Here is a 24,756-nt window from a genome sequence, read left to right as displayed (position 1 = left end):
TCAGACACTCCCACCATACAAGTTTGTTTGGCTGCTGTTGGGTGTTGTAGCATGTCCAGTGCTGCTCCCTTGTTCTGTAATATTAAGTCTGTGTACCCCAGGGTACAGTTATGCCTTCTGCATCTAATTGCAACTCCTCTGCCAATTTACCTGGAAAGCTTCCTTTGCTCTAGCATTTCATCCTGAAGGATCAAAAGTAGTGCCCCTGAGACATTCGCATGTTGTCCCATACACGTGCAATACATACTGACTTCTGTCTCCTCTCTGCTCTTCTTAAACAGGTCTGGCTAAACCTTTTCAGGAATTTGACCTTCCCATGCCCAAGGAAATGTTCATCAGGACGCTCAGGAATTGTTCACCAGGAGGCTCACACTGCACAGCAATGCAAAACATCAGGCTCAGGTAGAGCCAGCTGCCGTTTTCTAGAAATAGACACTTCCAGCATTTCCTGACCCAGCATGCACAAATGGGCCACTAAATCCTTTGTTTTTCATGTAACATGTATAGGGAATTGTTATGAAGGTTTACCTTTCTGGAAGTCAGTGTAAATACATTTTGTACACAAAGGAATTCAAACAATGCAATTGCTATTGGGTCTTATGTAACTTTTCAGCACATTTTGCAAAACTGCCTCCTCTCCCTCAAACAGAGCAGTTCTGATACAGCCCACCAGTGAGGATTCACAAACATTCACAGCTCAGAAACATTAGAAACCAACCTCTTTTTGGTGGATAGGAATACTGTCCAATTCTATTTATTTATTATCCTATTATTTATTTGAAGTTTAGTAGAGAACAAAAAAAAATCAATTCTGGATTAAAAAACATATAAAATACAAGTCTCTAAATTGGGAGCTATGTGACAACCCATTTCTGTGTGTGGAAGAAAATCTGTCATGAAGAAGTAAGGTATCTATCCTGCATATCTGTTTTTAAGTCAGAATTACACAATGGTTCTGGGCTCCTCAGTACAAAAAAGAGAAGGAGCTACTGGTGCAGGTCTGGCAGAGGTCACAAAGATGAATATGGGTCTGGAGCATCTCTCCTAAGAGGGAGACTGTGGAGCTGGGCCTTGTTTAGCCTGGAGAAGACTGAGAGGGCATCTCATTAATGCAGATAAATATTTCAGAGGTGGGTGCCAAAAGGAAAGTGCTAGACTCTTTTCCGTGGTGCCCAGTGACAGGATGAGAAGGAATGGCCATAAACTAAAACATGGCTTCAAAGTTTCATCTCGAGGACTTCTTTAGTTCTCAAGGTGGCAGAGCACTGAACAGGCTGCCCAGGAAGGTCATGGAGTCTCCCTCTCTGGAGACATGCCAACCCCACCTGGACGCGTTCCTGTGTACACTGCTCTAGGTGACCCTGCCTTGGCAAGAGGGACTGGACCGGATGATCTCCAGAGGTTACTTCCAACCCGAACAGCTCTGGGATTCTGTGAACTCCCCCGGCATTACCCGTCAGCCCTACACGGAGAGCAGTGCCGGCCACGATCCCGCACAGCACGCGGACCGGGATCCCGGCTATCCCGGCTATCCGAGGCTATCCCGGGGCCGCTCGCGCTGTCCCGCCCCCGGCGCCCGCCGCGCCTCACGCGGCCCCGCGCGCCGCCCCCCGCACGGGCTGCGCCCGGCCCGCCGCTCCCGGCCTGCACCGCGCCATGGCGCGTGAGCCGCCGCTGACGTCCCAGCCCCGCCACTGGGCAGCGACGCGCGCGCGTCACGAGCTCACGCGGCTGAGTCACCCGCGCGCCGTCGCAGCGCCCGGCCATTGGCTGCGGCGCCGCCCGGCCCCGCCCCCGCAGGCCGCGGCGCTATAAAATCGGCTCCGGCGCCCCCTCCGCGCCTTTAGCCCCGGGTGTCTGAGAGGAGAAAGATGCATCGACTCCGCTCACGGGCCTCCACGGGGATTTCTGCCTTCGCCGCCGGTTCGTCCTCCGCCTGCTCTCGCCAATCACCCCCGCTGCCCCGGACCGCGAAGTCGGCCTCGCAGAGGCGTTGGAGTAAAAAGCGCTCCTGCTCTTCCATCGGCTGATTGTCGCTGATTCCCGGGCGGGGGGGAGCAGAGAGTCCGAGACCCGGAGAGGAGCCGCGGGAGCCAAGCCGAGCCGAGCGCCGCTGCGACCATGCCCAAGCCTAAGAAGCGGGGGAGCAACCACCAGCGCGGAGCCGGTGAGCGCGTCCGGGCAGGCGGGGGCGCGGGGTCCAGCCGGCGTTTTCCGTGGCCGCGAAGGCCCGCCCTGTCTGTTGGCGCCCCGGCTCCGTGCGGGCGGTGGGTGAGCGGCAGGACGGGCGGGGGCGGCTGCGGAGCTGCTGCCGGGCCGGGCCGGGGCCGGGCGGGTGACAGGAGCCGGCCCGAAACCGCCACCTCACGGTGCCGTGCGCATGCGCGGGGGCGGCGGGCGCGGCCGGGCTGGCGCCACCGGAGGGAGAGCCCCGGGCGGCGGCCTCGGGGCCTGCGGGGGGACGGGGACGGTGTGCCCCGGAACGCCGCTGTGTCGCCAAAAGCGCCCTTTGTTCTTACCCTAAAATAGGACATTGTGAAATAAACAGTCTCCATGCAGATTGGGAACGTGCGTGGCGGAGGTGTTGGTGCCTGGGCAGAATGGAGGTTTTGTGGGGTGGTGAGAAGTTTCGCTCCGGGCTGCCATAGCCGTGAGCAGCATCAATCTAGTATCAAGTGCAAATTCACAGGGTGTTTCTGCAGCTGCTTTTATTTTAGTCTGTGAAGGGCTTGCTGTCATTCTTGCCACTTCTCGCATTGAACTCCCCTGTTCGATATCAGTAGGTATCGAACAAGTAAGTAAGTGGCTGTGCTGGAGCTGTGAGTTCCCAAATTTCTTTGTTCGTGCGTTGGCTGGTGTTTTGGGTTACGGTTAGTGATGCAGGTGGATATGGCTAAAAGCAGCAAAACATCTGGAGTGTGACTTAATTGGAAAGTGCTTGGACACTGGTCTAACCAAAGGTTGATTTTTGCCTAGATAAAAATAGTTTTTTGGGGTCTTGGTAGTCAGGAAGCCTGTCTGAAGCTGGTGAGCTCTGTGGTGCTGCCTTCTTAAATAATTTAGAATCAGTTGTGCCACAAAATTAACTGGAAGAATAGAGTTCAGAGTAAATTATTTTTGGTAGCTGTTGGAGAAATAACAGGTATAAAAAGTTGTAGGGATGAATACTGGTAAAAATAATACCACTTTCTTCAAAAAGTTTGAAGTTACCGCACTGAGGCCTTCTTGGTCCCAAGAGGGAAAACTTTTATCCCTTGTTAAAGCATTTGATGTTCTGGCTTGTATTTGTAATTTAATATTGAAACAGTTGTACATTGCTGATGGTGCACATATTACACTTAATCCCATAAATCCTGCATTGAACCTGCTAATGTATGATTGCCTAAATGTTTAGCTTCTACTGTCTTGAAGTTCCACAAAATTAAAAACTGAAGATTGTATGGCAGTCTTTTATGTAGCTTGTCCCAGCAGTTGAATTAATATAGACCTGCTTTTAAACCGCTGTCACAGTAAATTGCATTAACTTGAAGTTGATTGTAGAAAGAAAGATGCTAAATCTAGAGTGGGAATTGGACCTATCTCTAGAACAGGAATCATATCAGTACTAAGTGGGCCCTTCCCACCATTCACAACTGGTCCTCTAGAACACAACCAACTAAGCCTTTGGAATAGGTGAGAGTAAGGGAATCAGCAGAGGACAGAAGTGTTCTTTCTGTGGTTGGATCAGGGAGAGTGAATTTGCTGGGAGGGTTCAGTTCTACACTGGGTGCTCAGATCTTCCTTTTCCCTATGAAAAATGACCAAACCATTATATTCATCTTTTCTTAAGGTGGTCAGCCCAGAAATGTGCAGCCTTTTAGTGATGAAGATGCTTCAATTGAAACTATGAGTCACTGTAGTGGCTTCAGTGATCCTGCTAGCTTCACTGAGGATGGTAAATTCTCTCATTTATTCATCTTTATAAAAATATAAAACCAATGTTGACTTAGTATTAAGTTCTAGGCTGTAAATAGCAGTAGCAAAATAGTGACGTTCCATTAACACTGTGTGATTGTTAATCTAGTTTGTTTTTGTTTTGTAAGACTATACTCCAGGTTTCATGAGTCTCTGGAAACTATGAGGCTCCTTTCAATTAGAATTATACAGTTCTGACATGGAGACAATAAGAGTTTTAAGGTGCATTTATAAGACATTGATTTTCATGAAAGTTGAGGCAGTAAGAACTTCAGAAGATTTTAGGATGGGAAGAGTCACATTTGCCTGTTGTGAACTAGATTTGTGCATTGTCTCCCTGACCACCTCTGCAACTGGGACTGCTCCAATGTCCTCTTTTTGGGAGGAGGAGACCTGAAAGCCTGATACCATTCGATAAGGCAGGGAGCCTTCCCTGGGAATACTTGCCACTCTTAACTGAGCTCGTGTCGCAGAGGCTTCTAAAGCGATGCCATATAGGATGGGCTGCTTTGACAGTACTCGCTGCATCAGCAGTGAGCAGGCCACTGTACTCCAGGGGTAGGTGTAGTGGACAAGAGCAGTCCTTACAAAAGTATTTTGGGTGGCAGTTTGATGTAGTAGGATTAACACCACTGAGCTTCTGTAATACTGAACAATTGTGTAGTTGTTGTCTGTGTTAAACTACTTTCTTACTGTTAAAAACATTTTTTTGGAACTACTGTGCCTGCTAATGAAATTATTTCTTCTGGATTAGGGCCCGAAGTTGATGAAGAAGCCACTCAAGAGGACTTAGAATACAAATTGAAGGGATTTATTGATCTTACATTGGACAAGAGGTATAGTCTGCTTTGAAGAAAAGCATTCATATACATTGTTTGCTGGCTTCCTCTAATTTAATAAGGGAAATACACATCAAATGTTTTTACTTGCTTACTGAGGTTAGGATTATTTCATGCTGAGGAGGACTTCTGGATCTGAAAAGACCTTTTTTCCTCCATGGAGTTTTTGGATGAGTTAGACTTTCCTAATAGCTTGAAGTAGAGTGACTTTCTAGCTTGGTGTACTACTGTGAACTCTGTCTCCAAACTAAGTTTTGTTGTCCTTAAGAAAGGAGGCAACTTGTAGCATATCATACTTCATGGTACTTGGGTGGGTTTCTGTACTGTTGGGTGCAAACAAATATAAACTACCATAAAACAAAAGCAGAGGTTTAACTGATGTGTGCTGATTTCAGGAGGTCTTCCTTTTCTCTTCTAACAGTGCAAAGACAAGACAAGCAGCCCTTGAAAGTCTGAAAAGTGCTTTTTCTTCTAAAATACTCTATGAATTTATCATGGAAAGGAGAATGACTCTAACTGATAGCATTGAGCGCTGCATAAAGAAAGGTAATGAACATGCTACAGAAAACAATAATCCTTATGAAATAGTGCATTGCTTAAAACTAATTTAGACTGTGAGCCATCTCAATTACTTCATAGAGTGCTTAATAATTCAGTTAAAATTCCTTTTTTAAATTTAGGTGTCATATTTTAACTGTTCTAGAAAATTAACTGAAATTATCTTGTAACTATTGGTTTCTGAATTTCCACTTGTAAACTTTCATACTGTTATCTTTAAATGTTAAAGGAAGAAAGCAATGCACAAGGTGATTGCTCATTATAGTGTGTTAATCTCCAGGTAAGAGTGATGAACAGTGTGCAGCTGCTGGACTGGCCTGTCTTCTGTGTGTGCAGATGGGGTCAGGAATTGAAAGTGAGGAGATTTTTAAGACTCTTGGTCCAGTTCTGAAGAAGATTGTCTGTGATGGAACAGCCAGTATCCAAGCCAGACAGGCTGTAAGTATGAAATGTTTATTTGCTAGATGGGGACAGAGGGCTGCTTTTGACCAGCTCACTATTGTGTAATCCAGAACTAAAGGTTACCACACTAGTGTGTACTGATAGTGTTGACATATGCTCTGAATGATATATAGCAGTTTTCACTGACATAAAAAGTCCCACCTAAAGGTTGAACATGATTCTCTTCTTCAACTTGGGGACCTTTTTAAAAAGCTGTTCAGTGTAGTACTTTGACAAGTGTCTGAACTCACTGTATTGCAGTCTCCTTTCTGCAGTTCTGAGGGCTGATGTTGAGGTCCTATAGGAAAAAAAAATAAAGTTTACCTACTGATTAATATATCCTTCCTGTATTAATTTTATTTTATTCTTAAAGTTTAATTTTATTCTTCAGCAGCCCAGGGATATTACTTAAACAATTATATTTATTTATGATAAAATCACATATAGCACAGCTGGGACTCCGTACATAATACATTTGTACTGTACTACCAAAAGTATTTTGAGTTCTTTGCCCAGTCATCTCATCTATACATCAGTGGTATGTTTGAAACGTTGACTGAAGATAGTCTGAACTCTTGCCAAGAGTTGAGTTTTTTAAAAACTTCAGAGATTTAACTAATATTCTCCAACTTGCCTTCATCATTAAATGGGTGGCTAGTCTATTGTACTCAAGCTATCAATAGATCCTGTCAGCTGCAAGAGGAAGTAGTACTGGTTCAACAGCAATTATTTCTACAAACAAAAAAAAAAAAGCTCCTAAAGCTTGACCTGTTTAAATGTAATTTTGAGTCCTATGTGGTTAGTGCAAACATGACCTTGAAGCATTTTTTCCACATTCTTTGTAAGAGGAATTGGAGTAGAGTATTTGGGATAGGGAAAAGATGGGTGGGACCTTGCAGTAAAAGTTGCAAAGTTCAAGGAAAGGCTCTTGAGTTTTCATGGCATTTGCTTGTAATAGTTGTCAGAAAGGGAAAATATTTCCCACAGCTGTGAATAAATATTGTATGTCCATTACTGTTTGTCATCATAATTTCTAGTAGTGAATCCTAGTGAGATTTAAAATCACTTGGTGAAAGCAGTGCTATTTATAGCTTTTTCAAGGGCTTTGTAAGCTATATTAAATAATAACACTTGAAAAGTGAAGGCTTGTTAGAGTAACAGCTGTAAAATCATCCTGAGTGGATGGGAATTGGGAGATAAGTATTACAAAGCAGCTGAATTAAACAGGATTGCAGACTTCCACACCCTGCTAAGGTTTTAATCTCAAGTTTCCATTGTTCCAGATGTTAAATTTCAAAGGTCCAGGTTTGAAGGTTTTGTCAATTGTAACACTTATGTCAACTACTGACACTTTTTTCTTTTGTGTCTAGTGTGCAACCTGCTTAGGGATTTGCTGTTTCATTGTCACTGATGACATAACGGTGAGGAGAAATACCCTTTTTGTATTTAATAAATTGACAAGATGAAAATGTATGAATCTTAAGCCACTTCCATTGGATTTTTCCCTCGTTCAGGAACTGTACTCTACTATGGAATGCCTAGAAAGCATCTTCACAAAAGCCTATCAGCGAGATAGAGATACTAATGGTGTATCAAGTACCCACAATACTGTGCTTCACATCAGTGCTCTCTTAGCATGGACACTGTTGTTGACCATTTGTCCAATGAATGAAGTGAAGAAGAAAATTGAAATGTGAGTATCTTTCTTGGAAAACAGAATTTGAAATACTGTTTATAGGCAATGAAACAATGTTAACAAAATTTACATCTTAATGTAACTTACTCCTTAGGCACTTGCATAAACTTCCAAGTCTGCTGTCTTGTGATGATCTCAACATGAGAATAGCTGCTGGAGAAACTTTAGCCCTTCTGTTTGAACTGGCCCGTGAAACAGATGCTGTAAGTAGATGTCAGCAGCTAAATTTTCTTGCATTGGGATGATGAAGAGACAAATTTTTTAACCTGTGTTGCATAGCACCCTGGATTTCAACAAGTGGCAGATAATTCCCTGGTGTGTTCTTTTTAGTGAGTCTGCCCCAATCTAAGTGGGTATAGCACTGATTCACAACAATTTAGCTATCACTTTCACACTAATTTCTATATTGAAAAACAAGAGCAGTGAAACAAAACACATCAAATAGTATTGAATAGCAACTAGAAATGCGAAGTGCAAGATTTAAAATCTTCATTCAACACAAGCCTTTAAAAAAATAATGAAATCCTGAGAGAGATTCCAGAATAAAACAGTATTGTTTACTGTAGGGGGAACATACTCAGATGCTTGTGCAGACACATTCAAATAATTCACAACCCGCACAATTCTGTTCTCACAGTTAAAAATCTCATTAGGTGGGAGACATGTTGACTTAAGTATTGTTTTCTCAGTAACTTGAGAAGAATAACTTGTATTGCAGGATAGTTTCACAGTGTTTGTGACTATTTTAGTCAATTAAAGAGTAGGCAGTCATTTTAAAGGGGGAAACTTTAAAAAGATTTGCATGAATTTTGCACAGATACCAATATGAATATATCTGAGATTTCTTGGGGTTTGTTTTTGAGTTGGATTAGGTGAAAGTTGTTTGACATTACCTCATATATAACTAAACTTTGCATTCTTCAGTATGCTTTATTAATTTCCAAACTGTTTTCTTGACAGCTCTGAAGGAAACAGTCTCCTTCCACTTAGTCATGGCACAGCTTGAGACCTGCCAGATGGCTCCTAACTTGATCAAGGCTGCTGTGCTCTGCCAGAACACTGTCTAAAGTGAAAAGATAACTGAGTCAGGAATCAGAGCACACCTAGCACTGTATAATCCTAAACAATAGTTGAGACTTCTGTATAATTGAAGACAGTGGGGATTTGAGTCTCTTGGCTGTGGAAGTCAACTCTGAAAGAAAACTAAATGGAGATTGCAACTTGATCCTTTATTTGGTCAAGCTGACTGCAAGTAACTAAAATCTTTAAATGCACTAACAAACGAGTCTATTACTACAAACTACTTCCGTCCATTAAGGAAATGCCCTTTTTAATCATTACAAATTTTTCTTATTGGATCCTTAACAGTCAGTGCAAGTTAAAAATGCTTGCTGTGTTTTACCTTTGACCATTTCCTTTCAAAAAGCATACAGTAAACTTGCCCTATTTAGTTGACATGATAAAACATGCAGATTTAAAAAAAAAAAAAAAGGCAAAAACTTGTTTTTAGATAAGTTTACATACGTTCTTGTAATCGAGGTGAACTACTGCTAAATTAGTAAAGAGGGGAGAGAAAACATTTCGTTATATGTGTAAAGCTCATATTAAATATTAAATGTAAGTAATAACACTAATTTATAACAGTATACTTTAAATGTTTTGTTAAGCATTTTAAAAAAAAAATTCCTACTTTCTAATTTCCCATTCCATACAAGAATGATAGCTAAATATTCCATACTGTTGGTCTAAGGGTATTTCATAATCCGTCTCCAGCAGCATGAACTGTGTGCTAATAATATTCAAGTGCCCTCAGCTTGTGAGGAGTGGCAGCCAGGTTCAGTTTGAGTGCCTTGGAATTACGGAGCAGAACAGATTTACAGGTGTATGTGCACACTGAAGGAGCTGTTCACTTTCACGTGGCTCTGACTACCAAAATAGACTTCATTAGTGCCCTTCTTGGTAAACTGGATGCTGTGATTTTGTTCTTACTGGCTTAAACACTTGCAAATGGAACTACAGGAGTGCCATTTCTGTCCCTTGAAATAGCAAAGTAAGAGGTTGTAGAGATCTACATGCCCAAAATTGGGAGATCCATTTTCTTATTTGAAGAGGAAGAGGTTTAAGCCAGAAATTAAAACAAAAACCAAAAACAAACCAAAACAAACAAAACCAAAACAAAACCAAAACAAAAAACTCAAACAAAAAACAACCAAAACCACAAACAAAACCCAAACAAAACCACAAAACCAAAAACCAAATGAAAACAAAACAAAAACCAGACAAAACCACAAACAAACCCAAATGAAAACAAAAAAACCCAAACAAAACCAAAAACAAAACAAAAACTAAACAAAACCAAAAACAAAACCAAAAACAAAACCAAAAACAAAACCAAAAACAAAACCAAAAACAAAACCAAAAACTAAACAAAACCAAAAACTAAACAAAACCAAAAACTAAACAAAACCAAAAACTAAACAAAACCAAAAACTAAACAAAACCAAAAACTAAACAAAACCAAAAACTAAACAAAAAACTAAACAAAACCAAAAACAAAACCAAAAACTAAACAAAAAACAAAACAAAAAACCAAAAACAAAACCAAAAACAAAAAACAAAACAAAAACAAAACAAAAACAAAAACAAAACAAAAAACAAAACCACAAACAAAACAAAAAAAACCTAAACAAAACGAAAAACAAAAAAAACCTAAACAAAACCAAAAACAAAACAAAAAACTAAACAAAACCAAAAACAAAACAAAAAACTAAACAAAACCAAAAACAAAACAAAAAACTAAACAAAACCAAAAACAAAAAAAACCTAAACAAAACAAAAAACAAAACAAAAAACTAAACAAAACCACAAACAAAACAAAAACAACAGAAACCCAAGCAAAACCAAAAACCCAAAACAAATAACCAAACAAAACAAAAAACAAACAAAAACAACAAACACCAAACTGAAACAAACAAAATCAAAGTAAAAACAAATAAAATAATGAAGCAACAAAACCAAACAAAAATTAAAATAACAAATAAAATAATAATAAAAACAACAAAACCCCAAAACAAACAGAACCGAACAAAGAACACAAAACCCAAAACAAAAAAATCCACCACCCTGAACTAAACCCAAAAAAACAAGCCAAACACAAAATCACAACAAAAATAAAACCAAACAAAAGCAAAAACCAAAGTAAACCCAAAGCAAAGCCCAAGGATAAACAAAACCTAAACAAACAAAATAAAACCAAAACCCCTCACAAAATACTAAAAAAAAAAAAACAAACCCACACACAGAACCACAACAACAACAAACACACTTTTTTTTTTTTAAATTAGGATTTCTTTTATGAAGATATGGATCTTCTAACAGAGAAACTAAGGGCTCTGGCTACTGATGGAAACAAGCACCGGGCCAAAGTGGATAAAAGAAAGCAGCGATCTGTCTTCAGAGATGTTCTACGGGCTGTTGAGGTGATTCTTCTGTCTTAGTTACAATGCAGACCTTCAAAGTACATAGTGTACAATTCAGGGGAAATTGTTTTATTATTGAACAGTATTACTGTTCCAGAAAGCAACAGGAAAAAATATTCGAAATGAGATTTCAAATTCTGATCACTTGTGTGAAGTAGAACTGGTTTTGGTTTTTTATAGGAATATTGGAACAAGAAGTAATTTCTTTTTTTGTTTTGCTCCAACCTTGACTTCCATATAGAGAGGATCTTTTTGCTTTAAAGAAGGCTAAACATTGCTCTATAAATACTAAATTCTTTATTTTACACCATGAGCAGAGTTTTTTTCATTAAAAACTTTGTATGACATCCAAATTAATGTCCTGAATTCTGTGAAAAGATTTATTTGTAAAATCATACTGAACTGCTGTGCATAATAGACAAAAAGTAACTTAGTAGGTATATCACAAGTGATACCTGTCAGGGGCCATGGAAGCATTTGTGAATGGGAGGGGGAGTCATTGTCCTAAATGCAGTACCATAATCTTCTGTGTTTGCATATCCAGATTATGAGAATAATACTCAAAGCAGGACTCTAAAAATACTTGATTAGTGACATAACTGAGTAAGCCTCTAAAACAGATGTAAAACTTGTTACCATGTTATTTATCTTACATCTCTGGAACTTGATTTTTATTTTTGCTTGTCAGATAATTTTTTCATTGCTGTATGGTTAAGACCAAGTAAATATTAGTTGATATTCAGAATAGTTAGACATCTTGAAACCTAAGGAGAAGGTTTGGCAGGATTTGAAGTCACATTTAAGATTCTGCCTGTAGAGGAATCTGAGTCATCTGTTAGCACTTGTTACATTCCATTGTCCCAAATGTAGCTCCTCATACTCGAAAGGTGGGGACTAAATGAGGCTTACAGACTGACTTAAAGGTGACTCCTGCACTCAGAACTGGTTCTTCTGGAGATAGGTTTTAATTCTTAAAGTAATTTTAAAGATGAAAGTTAAGGGATGTTTTTTTAAAAAAATGCTTTCTAACTTAATATCAACTTCAAGTTTTACGATGAGATTTAACTTAAGGTGTGCATGCATTTTTATGAACAAATATAATCTTTAGTATATGCATAATTTGTTGTGTGGAAGATTTTAGTGTTCTGAATTTATCAATGAAAATAAAGTTCACTGAGATCTATACAATTCCTAGTAAAATAGACTGTTTAGATTAAAATGACATATGTTTTTTCCTTTGATTTTTGGATAGGAGCGTGACTTTCCTACAGAGATGGTTAAGTTTGGACCTGAGCGCATGTATATTGACTGTTGGGTTAAAAAACAAACTTACGATACATTCAAGGAGATCCTGGGGTCGGGAATGCAGTATCATTTGCAGGTGAGCTGCTCTTTGACATATGCTCAGACTGTTCTTTACTGCCTGGCTTCTTTGATGTCATTCAGTCTGAACTACAAAATCCTGAGTGGAACTTAGTGAAATTATGGGCTTTGCATTTGGAGTGTTAAAAGACAGCACTTAAAAAATGAACTACAGTGACCCAGAACTGTCTGGGTGAGCTGCTTCTGAGTTTTAGCTCAGCAGTTGAATTCTCCAAGAAGTAAGAGATTTAAACTGGTTATCTTTTTAGCTTCAGGGTTGTTGCTGAATCCTTATGCTCTCTTTCAGCAGAGTGGTGTGGTCATCTGGCTGCTATAAAGCTGCATGCCTCCACCCTTCCTATTTGAGCCTGTAGAAGGAAGGCAAAGTTTCAGTCAAAACCAGTGAACACAATTTGCACCCTGATGATGAGAGCATTCCAGAAGAGAAGGGATAAGTCCTTATCTCTGTTCTGGGAACCGCTTGTTTACTAGTCATCTGTTTACATATGTAGCAGAAACAGCAACTGTACCTTAGGAATATGTGCTCTGAAATTGCTATGATAATCATGGGGTTAAAGTTCTTGGTCCAGTGTCAATTGCATTTTTATGTGACTTGAGGGAGCCCAGGCATGTAGCGGCTTTGTAATTTTTTTTTCAAATACTACTTTTATAGGCAAATATTTTAAAACTGCTGGGTTGCAAAAACATATGGATCCGTGTTCAGCTGCCTGATCTTGTGTAGAACAGAACAGTTGCCTCATTTGCTGGGACAAAAAATCAATAGAGACAGGGGGAGCTCTTTCTATCTTCTCAATGGGGCAGTTTTTGTTCTCAGCCTTATTCTGATTGAAAGAGCTTAACTTAATTGCAAAAAACACAAGTTGACACTAATCCTACTGTTTCTTACTGGAATACTTGATGCTTAACAGTAGTCAGCTTCAGACTTGATAATTAGAGGAGAAATTAATTGTTTGTGTTTCTTGTTTAGTCAAACGACTTTCTTCGGAATGTGTTTGAGCTTGGTCCACCAGTAATGCTAGATGCTGCAACTCTTAAAACAATGAAGATATCCCGTTTTGAAAGGGTAGGTTATTCCACCTTAATGAATTTTCTTTGCTTCATACACTGGTACATTTCTCCTGCACTTCAGAAGCTGTTAAACTTGTTGCTTTAGGTCTAACAACGCCTCATTGTCCTGAATGAAACCCAATCTTGATTGTATGTGCCTTTGAGCTCTTCATTTAGGTTTTCCAATGGGCACGTGCCTGCTACTGCTTCTCCCAAGGGTCTGAAGGTTCACATAGTTGCTGATTGTTACCAGATTCACACTCCACACATATGAATCTTGGTCTCTTTTGACAGCTGTAGGTTTTCAAGGAGGGACCCACAGGAAACCATGGAAACAGGGTCTTTATAAAGACTGTATTGCAAACTCTGCAGTGTAAAATGGGCACTGGGAGGATGACTGTTCTGTTGCTTGTGAATGTACTCATCCTTTATGTAATTTGAGCAGTGGTGCTATCAGGTTTAATCTGGGGGTGAATTTAACCTATGTTGTGTCTGTATGATGTTCAAAACTGACAGGCTTCCAAAATTGTTTGTAGGTCAGCCTTTCTTGTACAAACCACGTTTCTTTTAAATGTATGTATATGAAAATGAATCAGCCTTTGGTGGAAGGATAGTATACTGTAAATTTCTGAAAGCCTACCAATTTACTTCAAAAATAAATAAAAAGATATTTTCATCTGTTTTGTAATATGAAAAATCTCTGAAGAGCATAAGCCTTATGAACATCTGTAATTAATTTTTCTTTTTTTATTTTGTAGCACTTGTACAACTCTGCAGCATTCAAGGCTCGGACAAAGGCTAGAAGTAAATGTCGTGATAAAAGAGCAGATGTGGGGGAATTTTTCTAGATTTCGTTTTCAATGGGGTTCAGTTTTCATAATTAAATTTGTAACATATAAATGAATTTTTAACTTCTGTAGTCATAGTTTGCAACTGTGCACAAGGATGTTTATGTAAAGTCTGTAAATATAATGCATGTTGTTGCTTAGTTGCATATACAGTGTATATATATTGATGTAATATTGGTAGCAGGGATACATTATAACATTTGCATTAGCCACCAGTTGCTCCAAAGGTTGAATATATTGTAACTGAAATGTTAAATGGAGTGGATAACTGTAGTCAGATTGGATTCTTCATATAAAGGTAAATTACTTCATGGATCAAGTGTTTTGGTAAGAATGTGCTAATATGAAAAGATAACCATATTTGTGTGAAATTGAGTAACTTTAACTCTTCAATGGCAGGTGGACAAAGAAATTTCTATATTACTATGACTTTATCCTGACAGGGACTATGGAGTTTAATAACCTCTACTGACAGTCAAGTAGTGAAACAAACACTTGCCTCAATATAAAGCAAAAGCAAGATTCTTATGTTCTGAAATTGGATATTTAATTTTTGCAATAAAGATGTTTCTCACTGGTCGCACTCTGTGTAAAAGTGATTATTTCATGATTGAACAGCTTCAACAACAGCAAAACCTAAAGGTTGAAACAGATGGGTTTGGTTTTTTGCCCATTCAGATGTGGTTGTGTTAGTCTCAGTGGTTTAGTAGATGCTACGTGACAGCCTTTCTTGCTGTCTTTCAAAGGTGTATCTTACTTGCATGTGGTCTTGCACAACAACCTACTATTGATTTGTCACTGCTTTTGTAATGGTCAAATGTTTTCTAGTTCTGGTGTTGCAAAAAAGATAAGGTGTCCCTTATCCTACAGGAGCCATTCCAGCTCCCCTATGTTCGTAATGTTGAAACCTACTCCTCTACTCTCAGTTTCTGGCTCTAGGGGACTGAAATGTGCCAGTAACTGAGAACTGTCTTAGGAATGGTGTGTGGGGGTTATGAAATAAAGACACTAAAACCTAGGTAGCTGGAGCCTCTGAACCTGAAGATCTGTAGAAGCACTTGTTTTAATAAACATTCTCAAAATGGTAGGTCAGGCTATCAGCAGAGGAAGTAAACCTTGCATCAAAAAAACCTCACCAGCCCCTGAGAACTACTGCTTACTCTGATAAGGGAAAGTTTGGTTTGGGGTGGGGTGGTTTTTTGGTTGGTTGGTTGGTTTGGGGTTTGTTTTTTTCAGGGGAGGAGTTGTTTTTTTGTTTGTTTGTTTCCCCCAAGTTTCTGGGTTATGGCAGAACCTATTCCAGAAAATTTATATATACTAATAAATTGTACCTTCTAAGTTACCCTTTTTTCCCCCTCAAATAACTGATTATGTAACAACTTGTTTGGCTTACAAAACTGATCACTGACCCCAAATGAAGGCCTTCAACTGAAATCTGCAATATGATGAACATGTGTTGTCAGTGTCACACAAGCAAAGAAGAAACTTCTGACCCTTGAACTAGAAGAAGCTTGTGCTTGCCCAGGCCAAGTCTGTCCCCTTTGAGTTAAACTGTTCCCTTAAGCCTGATGGTCTCTCCTGTGGCTTCTGGGTAGTCAGCTTTGGTGTCCTTTGCCCACGTAAAGGAACACTTTTGATAGCTTCCTGTCCAGTATTTCTACAACGCTTCCTGGCAGGTGGCCAAGCATGTGGTTGCCCTTTCCCTTGTTACACGGTAACTGCCAACCATAGTGACCAGGATGGCTTCCAGGAGCTGTTGGAGGAAAAGACAGGCTGTTTTGCTGCCCTGGAGGGATCGGATGGGTTTGTAGACCTTTTCAAGCTTAGAACTGAAGAGGCCTGAGTCCTTGTCTTACAACTATGTTGGTGTCAGGACTCTTGTGGGAATGGAAGCAAGGGGTTTTTTTTCTGGCTTGCAGATCCTTACTTGGAGGAAGGACTTCTCGGAGACCTGCACAGAAAAGTAATGAGCTGTTACATCTGTGTTGCTGGCCCAGCTAGTCAGACTGGGTAGTGGCAGAGCTTGCACGTAGGAGCTACAAGTCAGGTTTATTCTCTCGGTTTCCTGATAGAAAAGTGTGTTTATTGTCAGTTTAAAGAGGTTCAGAATTTTAGACATAGAATGGCTTCAGAAAGGATTTATTATTTTGAGCTCTGCGTGTCAGCTTCCTGTCAGTGCAGCATGCTGTAACATTGCCTTCTGCAACATCAGCAAGGAAAAAAGTGATCCAAAGAACTGTTGGTAAAGGAGCAATTACAGTACTCACCAACATTCCTCAGAATTTAATTTCTAAACAACTAAGGATGATATATAAATTAGTCCACCCCACAATAATGTTCCACTTGAATTTTTAAGGTGTATGGGAGAAGGAGGAAAAGACCTTGATTTTTCTAGTATATGCCTTTAAAATACTCATGACTACAATACTGTAGATATGACTCGTGCATAGCAAACTGGTTGCTCATAGCTACAGTGTCATAGATATGACTCTTGTGCATAGCAAATGAGTTTTAAACAGGCATTAAACCTAAAAGGTTTGGCACTAACCAAAAGGCCAGTGAAATATCGATCATCAGTAACAAACCTCATTCTCCATGACAGGACATTATCGTGACTCTGATATAATAAAAAAGAGCTGTATATGTGCTGATTTCTTTTTTAGCAGTTCAATATTGTGAAGTCAGTACACTTAGCCAAGTTGAATGCTAAATATAGACTGAAAGGGGCAGTCTGTTTCATAGCTGTCTTTATGGGTCCTGCAGGACTCAACAGGTTCCTATGGGTCTAAAAGTAGAGAGAAGAACGGCAGAACAAGTTTTCTTCACATGATTTTCACTGACTGATTTCTTCCATACTGGCACATTAACTGAATTAACTCATGTTGTAAGTAATGTTTCATTCTGCTGGGTTTTAACCTTTTAGATTTTATTTCGTTTTCTGTGAAGAATTTTTAGTGTGTTTTCATTCTACGTTCTAATTTTACCTCAGCAGCTTAAGAAGAAATTTAAAAGTTGGATCGGAGAAAAAGTCTTCAAAGTACAGGATAAAGTGAACCTCAAAACCCCAGTGTTTAGATTAGTTTGGTGGGAAAATAATCAATACTTTTGGCCAATGACACTGATGTCTGTAACCTTTCTCCTTTGTTTGTCATGTCAATGGAATCAAACAAATGTAATGTAAACTTTGTTGAATTAATAATGGTTATCTTCCCTGTGGTTACATGCACAAATGCTTAAAAAATTAATAGTAAATGCAGAAACTTATAATTCATATCAGTAATGAATCTTATTACAGCTTAAGTTGTTAAGAAGAGTCTTCTCTGAAGTTGCAGGGAGGTACTAATCAAAATATCCAAGAGAAACAACTGATCTTCAGAAGCTAAAAATAACCAAAAGCCTTTGTGCACGAGGTGCTAACTTTTAGTATGCTGTTCGAATGCAGGGCTCTGTAGTGATCGCAGTTGGCTACAGATGTGCATGTGGGGAGAGAGCAGAGCCAGTGCTGGCAGGGACGTGGTTCGCAGATGTGCTGCCTGGTGCCACATGATGTTCTAGAGGAAGGAGAGTGGACACAGCTGTCTGTTCTGAAGTTACTGCTGCACACCTAAACGTCATACACTAGGTAAGGCTAACCCCTACTATGCCAGCTTTTCTACCTTTTCTTTGTATTTTGAAGCAACAGGTCTGAACAGAGTAAAAAATAAGCTGTAATCTTTTCTTACATGCTATTAAACAGAAATATGAAAGTATCCATGTAGTCCTATCAATCTCCACTAGCAGAAGAACATTGTCAGGAGTGATTTAAGCGCTTAGTTTTCAGACTTGTTGAGGAAAACACTCAGGCTTTAGGTTTTTATTTAAGTGCTATATTAGGAGTCTGGTCACACTGTGAAGGAAAGAAGGCTCAGAAGCACATCAAGAGGGCAGTTCAACCCATCTAGGATTCATAAATCACCCTTAGGTGCTTAAAACCCTTCATCAATGAGAGGTTTGCATCCCATGAAGTGCTGATTTATGTTGGCAGGCAAAATTGAACTTGGGAGCTTTGATAAAATACTAAATGGGTAAGATGTATTCTACTCCAAATCTAAACTAATCTCTGTGAGCTCCCCCCCTTACGTTCACTAGCAAGAAAAAGGTACATTTAGGCTGCGATTCTAAGTTCAAAAAGATGTATCTTAGAATAAGAGGAATATTACCTGGAGGAATGTATTTTTCTTCAATAATTACAGAGGGAGTTTTCAGTGATAAGTGTACTCAAACCTACTACCTCCTTAGAACATCTGCATCTCCTTATAGCTAGAATTGTAGTTTGTTTCTAGAAGGCATTTTTGGAATCAGAGTTGCATTAAGAAAACCAAAAGACTGATAAGGAACAATGTGTAATTCACAGAGGAGCCTCCTTAGGTATTGCTTCTTTTCTGTATACATTATTCCTTCAAAACTGTATTTATATAAAAAATCATTCACTGAGTTCATGCACCCAGACTCTACAGAGAAACTATTTTTGCAGATTGGGCCTAATCGAGTGCTTTTTTTAAAGCAAGGAGTGTTAGTCTGAAGAAAAGGCCTTGCCATCAACCTTTAATTTGTCCAGAATTTGTCCGGTCTAGAAGACTAATTTTTTTGTTCCGTTTTTCACAAATAATAACTTCACAGTGATATTGTAAGGTGTATAAGCAGACAGATATTCTTGCTGCTTATCTCACATACCCATACTTGATTTCTCTGTCTTGTCTCTAAATTATCTGTTGCTGAAAGGAGAGGAACTGAGTGACATCCTTCCTGTCAGTGTTAGTGAAAGGTTTGTCTTTCACTGTTGTCAGAATCTCACCCTACCTCTTACCTCACCAAACCAAAGGGTTATACAGCTGAATGATTACCATTCAGATCAACGCTGGAGCCAGTCAGGCTGATTTTCCTCTCTCTTGCCCCACACACAAGCATACGTGTATGTATGCATAAGGATACACGTGCACAAACACAATGTAGAAATTAAATGTTATATTCATCAAAGATCTCCAAGAATAAACAAGTGCTATGTACTGAGTTATCAGTCCTTGCTTTCAAGATCTAGTAAGTGTGCTGGTCCTTCAAATCCCTTTATTTTACGGGTTGTTAAGGCTGCTCAGTGTTTCTTTAGTTATTTCCCATATCCATGTGTTAATTTACCTTTTAAATTATTATTTACTTTAGATACAATGGAGAGGCCTTCCTTGGAAATTAACCTGCCTGATACTCATGAAGAAGGAAAACTTTATGTAGTTGATTCCTTAAACAACCTAAACAAGCTAAATGTTTGTCCAGATGAATCCCAGCATTCACTAGGTAGGTATGATAAGTTATGCTCTGTGGTTTTCCATATACACAATCCACATTATGTGTCACTGATGACAATAGGCCAATATGTATGTCAAGCTCTTTACTGAAAAAATGTAAGAAAAAGGTTGAAAATGGCCTAATTTAGACAGATCAGATAATGATTTAGCTATCCCTGCTGAGTATTTAAGTTATTAGGTTCTTGAAAATCCTTGCATTTTGCTAGGGATTCACTGTCAAGCCTGAACTTATCTTCCATTTCCATTGGGATTTATGAGGTGATCCCTTGCAGGATAATGTCTCCAGTAATGCTCAATGTACACCTACTACATAAATAGCATTGTAACTCTTTCCAAGCACTAAAATTCACATGCAGCAATAGAAGTACCAGGAAATGTCTGTTCATTCCTTTAAGACACATCTCCTAGGGACTCAGACCACTTATCTGAAATATCCCATGAGATTTTAAGCATTTTACTTCCCAGACTTTCTTACAGTTTCAGATATGGCTCCTATACTTCTACTGTTTTCATGGGGTTTTTGTCTTTGATTTCTCACAGCAACAAGAATATTTTCACTCAGTGATAACTACAATATAGTTCAGTTCTTTTTGACCTGAAAATATCTTAAAACCTGGAGCTCTTCAGCAGCATTCCACATAACAATATTTGAATCTGCTTTTATTTCCCTTATTATAATGGTAAATTTCACTAAAGAAATCTATAGATCAACAGCTATGTTGAAATTAGTTTCAAATGGCCATAACTTAATCATGCTTCTCGTTATGGGATTTAAATGCCTTCTCACTCCATCTGTTTCCAAGTTCTCTATATTTTCCTAATGCAACTAACTAGAGTGGTGTTGGTTTCTGCATTTAATGCAAGTATGTTAGACCTAGAGTACTTAATTCTCACATGCAGATTATCTTGATATTGGCACTTCTGTAAGTACAAAATGAGACAATGGCATACCTTGGTTTTAATGTCAAAGAAACTCCTTTTGGTGTGACTGTTTTGCTTTCTTTTGCAATTTTTATTGGACAGTATTGTTTACTTTTCAGGTAAATATACAAGGTTCTGTGGAATCATAAATGGTTCTCTCCTCCCTATATGAAGGTAGCCTAATATGTATTTTATTCATAAATTTGCAAAGTGCTTTGGTTCCTTCGAGGGTTATTCTTTTAAAATACTTTTTAAGCTTGGAGATTCTGTAGATCTCTTATCCCAACAACTAAATACACAAAATCACTTTTTCACACTCCTTACCTGCCTTATTCAGCAGCATAAAATTCTGGTTCTCTTGCCAGAAAATCAGAGAGATATAAAAAGCTATTTAAAGTGTATATACATTTTGACTGCATAAGTAAGAGTGATGCAGTAATTTCTTTATGTTTTAGATAATTAAATGTTCCCACTGTTTGCTGTTTGGCAAGAATGTGTGTTCACCAATTCCACACAACACTGGCATGTTCAGCCTGATGAAATAAAAAGAAACACTCATTAGGCAGAGCTTAGACCATTTTTGAGGCCTCTGTTGAAAGCTTAGTATGCTTAACAGCAGCAGTAGCAGGCCCTGACCATCCTTATTATTCTGATTAGAAAGCAGTATTGGTGCAGGCACTCTACTATATGGTGCATTTGTTATGAATGCTAAGTGAATAACAATAGAACCTCAAAACCCAAATATGAAAACATTCCAGCTTACTCACAGGCAGGAATGTATTAAACACAATAAATAAAATTAGAGATACTCCCAGAGATGATCTCCTAGCTCAGTGGATTGCTCAGCCCCAGGTTGGGTCATTACTATAGTGCTGTAATGGCATATGCAACCTTCCCTCAGTTTTATTGCTACAGGCTCAGTTGCAAAGACCTCAGAGATTTCCACCAGCTAAAACAAGTACACGATTTAGAAATATATTTTTCAGAGATGCACATGCTACTCTCCCTTTCAGAAGACAGCAATTACAGGATTAAATTATAGCAATTTGCATGTAATTTTAGTATGTATGAGACTGACACGAAAATGAAATTCCATTAGCTTCCTCCTCCACCCAAACAGAAAATAAAACCAAATCTTAGTAAGTAGTTACAGTAGTATGTAAACTTTTTTTTATACTTCCAAATTCAAGATGAGCTCCTAAAGTTGGTTTCTTTCCTTCTCATGCAATATGACTGGAAATAAAATCTGTTGGTCAAAATTATGATGTATTCTGCATCATTTCATGAAGCCAGAAGCATTTTGTCATGTTTATCCTAACCAACCTTAGCAAACTTTATACCAAATGATTTGTCATCTCTTAACAGATGAGGAGAACACTGATGGCACTGGAGAAAACATGGCAGGGAGCAACACAAGAAATCAGTGTTTGTTCTTCGTCACTTTTATTCTTACTTTGATCATCAGTTTGGCACTTGTTTCATTTGTAATATTCTTAATAAGTAAGTAAACCAAAGACTGGTTCTTAAAAATGTAGGGCCAATGGGAAAAAGAACTTTGCTGATACGTGTCATGCTACCTTATAACATGCTGCTGCTGTATTTGCGTGGTCAAAGGCTTTGGCTGGTTATGGGCAGTGGGTCCTGGTCCTGGTGGCAGAAGCACAGGCAAACAACTGACACTCTGAGCTAAAAGGCACAGTTTTATTCTTCAACAACTCTGAAGAATTTAGATCAGGGGGGTTATACTGTGTTGCTAAAAATGCTGACTGGAAATGAAATTTAAATTTAAAGATGATTGTATGGCAGTGAGGTACTTTGACAATGTGCCTTTCACTCCTTTCCAGATACAACTCAGTATTGGTGTCATTCCACTGAAACTGGAATTACACTCAGAATAACACTTAAATCAGGCTACCTGAAGGAGGGCCTGAGGGTTGTCATCTAAGTACTGATTGGAGGTTTGTTTGGAACTAATCTCAAAAATAAGAAAAAGAAAATTAGGTAACACATATCAAGATTTGCATGTAGAACTGAGCCTGTAGACGTAATTACTGTTCCAATTTGTTAGGACTGACTGGGTAGGCTTAGCTGAACACATGGCTGCAAGTGACCATGGCTTATGCAGCCCTTGTCATTTTGGGGCTTTCTGAAGTAATAGTATTGAACAGAATATGAGGTGCATTATTTTAATTTACAAGTCTATTTTGAATGATTTGGAATCCATGTAAAATCAAGATTTCTTATATCCTGTAGTGGGGAATTTACTGGAACATAGTAAAAATCCTCATTTTCCTTTTTGAACAGGAAATTCTACCCTAACAAAATTTTCTTACAAGCACTCAAAGAATGGAATATCACACAAGTAAAAACCACAAAGTAGATTTTAAGTGACATGATTGTAAAATCCTAACTGAAATACCTTATACTTGAATTTCAGATTTATTTAATAGGAAGCTGTCTGAATTAGAGTCCTGGTATAGAAAAATGAGCAATGTGCTACTCTAGTAGAAGAATGATAAAGTAATAGTGAAAAGCCTTCTTACAGGAATTAAAGCAGTTTGCTTGGGCTCAGAGTGGTGGAAGCCTGTGGTTTTTGAAACTGATTTCCAGCAGTGTTTCAGTTTATATATGTTATGTTATATAATCTGAGATTATATTGGCAGTCCATGTGTATAGATTCATTTAGCATTGACACTATTAGATTTAACTATTCAAAACCCAGGGGTAAATTCTGTTAACTGCAGAATGCCAAAATAAAAATAGCTCTGGCACATTTGTATGCCAGAGGAGGCTGGCCTCCCAATGCCAATACTTGCAAGAATTTTCCTTTAATTTGAATGATTAAAAAATGCAGTGATTTGGCTGTAGTCTGCTTTACTTTTTTTTTTTTTCTTTTTTTTTTTTTTTTTTACTGCTGTACTACAATTAGTGCAGTAATTGTACTTTTAGAGAAATACATGCCCATAGTGAACCACAAATAGAATCTTGGAGCTCCTAAATAAGATACTTTCCTGTGGAAACTAATGGAATGGATATGCTCCTGAAGACTGCAAAATTATCTGAGCCATATTTTATTTTATTACGCTGCACTAAAGTGAAAAAAACCCCAAAACAGAAAATAAGCAATAAAAGAATGTAGTGAGCAGGTAAACCCACCAAATGTATAACTTCTTATCATTAGGTTCTACAGTTGTTTTCCTGGTTAATATTTCTGTTCATCATAATTCCCTACAAACTCTCCCAGGAATGCAAGTCAGGGTAGTGATGCTCTTGACATAACTATTGCCAATTTAATGTGTTACATTTTCCTTTTCAAGTCCAGACTAGAAACAAGATGGACCAAATATCAAGCAGACTACTGTCTGAAAAGAAGAACATAGAAGAGCTGAAGAAAATTAACAATATTTTATTAAAGCATCTAAATCAATCAGGGATTAAGCATAAGTCTTCTGATCTTCATGATTACTTATTTTCCCACGCTGAGCTCAAAGTCCCTGGAGAGTAGATCTTCTTTGGAATGAAATTCAGCATATTCATGACTCAGATATTTGTACATATGTCACACAGATTGCTTAAACATTCTGATATGGTCACCAGAGCATTGGAAAAGCCAGCTGAATGAAAAATATTAGAAAATAATATTTTATCCTGGTTTATTTGGACATAGATTTTTAAAACTAAGCCCATTGGATTCACAATAAACAACAGTAAGGGCCTAGTTTTACTTGAAATGTAAGTGAATGATCACAGAAAATCATGATTTCTATTCACATGATTCCAGCATGACCTTGTTCAATTAATCATTCTCCTGTTTCTTTGGTACAAGTTTTGTGTTTGTTTTTAATATTATTTGCATTTAAGGATAACTTTGGATTTCATAACTTATAAATAAATCCATTTCTGCCATAGAGCACTGTGGTTTTCATTTCTGTCCATTTAAATACACTGACTTACTACTCTTTTTGTGAAAAATCTCCAAACTGGAATAATAACAAACCCTTTCATAGCATACCATATTCTGCCCAAATATGTATTGACTGAGTGGTTGTGCTATTGTCTAAACCCATGAAAAATGGGTTTAGAGGATTCAGTCTGGTAATTTCATAACATCATCATAGCAAACCCATCTCATAGCAATGTTAATATGCTGTACTTGGAATTTGAGGGACGTTTCGGGGTGAAGACCAAGTGTTTTTATAAAGTGATGTGGGAAAAATGTAACATGTTCTTGTATTCTTCCCTATACTTGCT

General features: G+C 38.5%; 2 protein-coding genes across 2 annotated transcripts; both read left to right on the top strand.

The window, feature by feature from the left end:
• Positions 1–1,837: 1,837 nt before the first annotated feature.
• On the top strand, positions 1,838–14,824 carry IFRD1 (interferon related developmental regulator 1). Its single transcript, XM_050324057.1, has 12 exons — positions 1,838–2,167; positions 3,830–3,934; positions 4,709–4,790; positions 5,215–5,339; positions 5,632–5,789; positions 7,163–7,213; positions 7,307–7,485; positions 7,583–7,691; positions 10,833–10,967; positions 12,220–12,348; positions 13,318–13,413; positions 14,156–14,824. Exons 1-12 carry the CDS (start codon positions 2,122–2,124, stop codon positions 14,243–14,245), a joined length of 1,305 nt encoding a protein of 434 aa, XP_050180014.1. The 5' UTR covers positions 1,838–2,121; the 3' UTR covers positions 14,246–14,824.
• Positions 14,825–14,954: 130 nt separating this feature from the next.
• Positions 14,955–24,415, top strand: LSMEM1 (leucine rich single-pass membrane protein 1). The gene is made up of 4 exons (XM_050324063.1): positions 14,955–17,867; positions 19,442–19,573; positions 21,871–22,005; positions 23,823–24,415. Exons 2-4 carry the CDS (start codon positions 19,447–19,449, stop codon positions 24,008–24,010), a joined length of 450 nt encoding a protein of 149 aa, XP_050180020.1. The 5' UTR covers positions 14,955–17,867; positions 19,442–19,446; the 3' UTR covers positions 24,011–24,415.
• The last annotated feature ends 341 nt before the right edge of the window (positions 24,416–24,756 follow it).

The sequence above is a fragment of the Myiozetetes cayanensis genome, unplaced genomic scaffold (genome assembly GCF_022539395.1).
Source record: "Myiozetetes cayanensis isolate MyiCay16 unplaced genomic scaffold, myiCay2020 scf3, whole genome shotgun sequence".
In the NCBI taxonomy this organism is placed as follows: domain Eukaryota; kingdom Metazoa; phylum Chordata; class Aves; order Passeriformes; family Tyrannidae; genus Myiozetetes; species Myiozetetes cayanensis.
The sequence above is the reverse complement of the archived record's forward strand: the minus strand, read 5'-3'. Positions and strand labels throughout refer to the sequence as shown.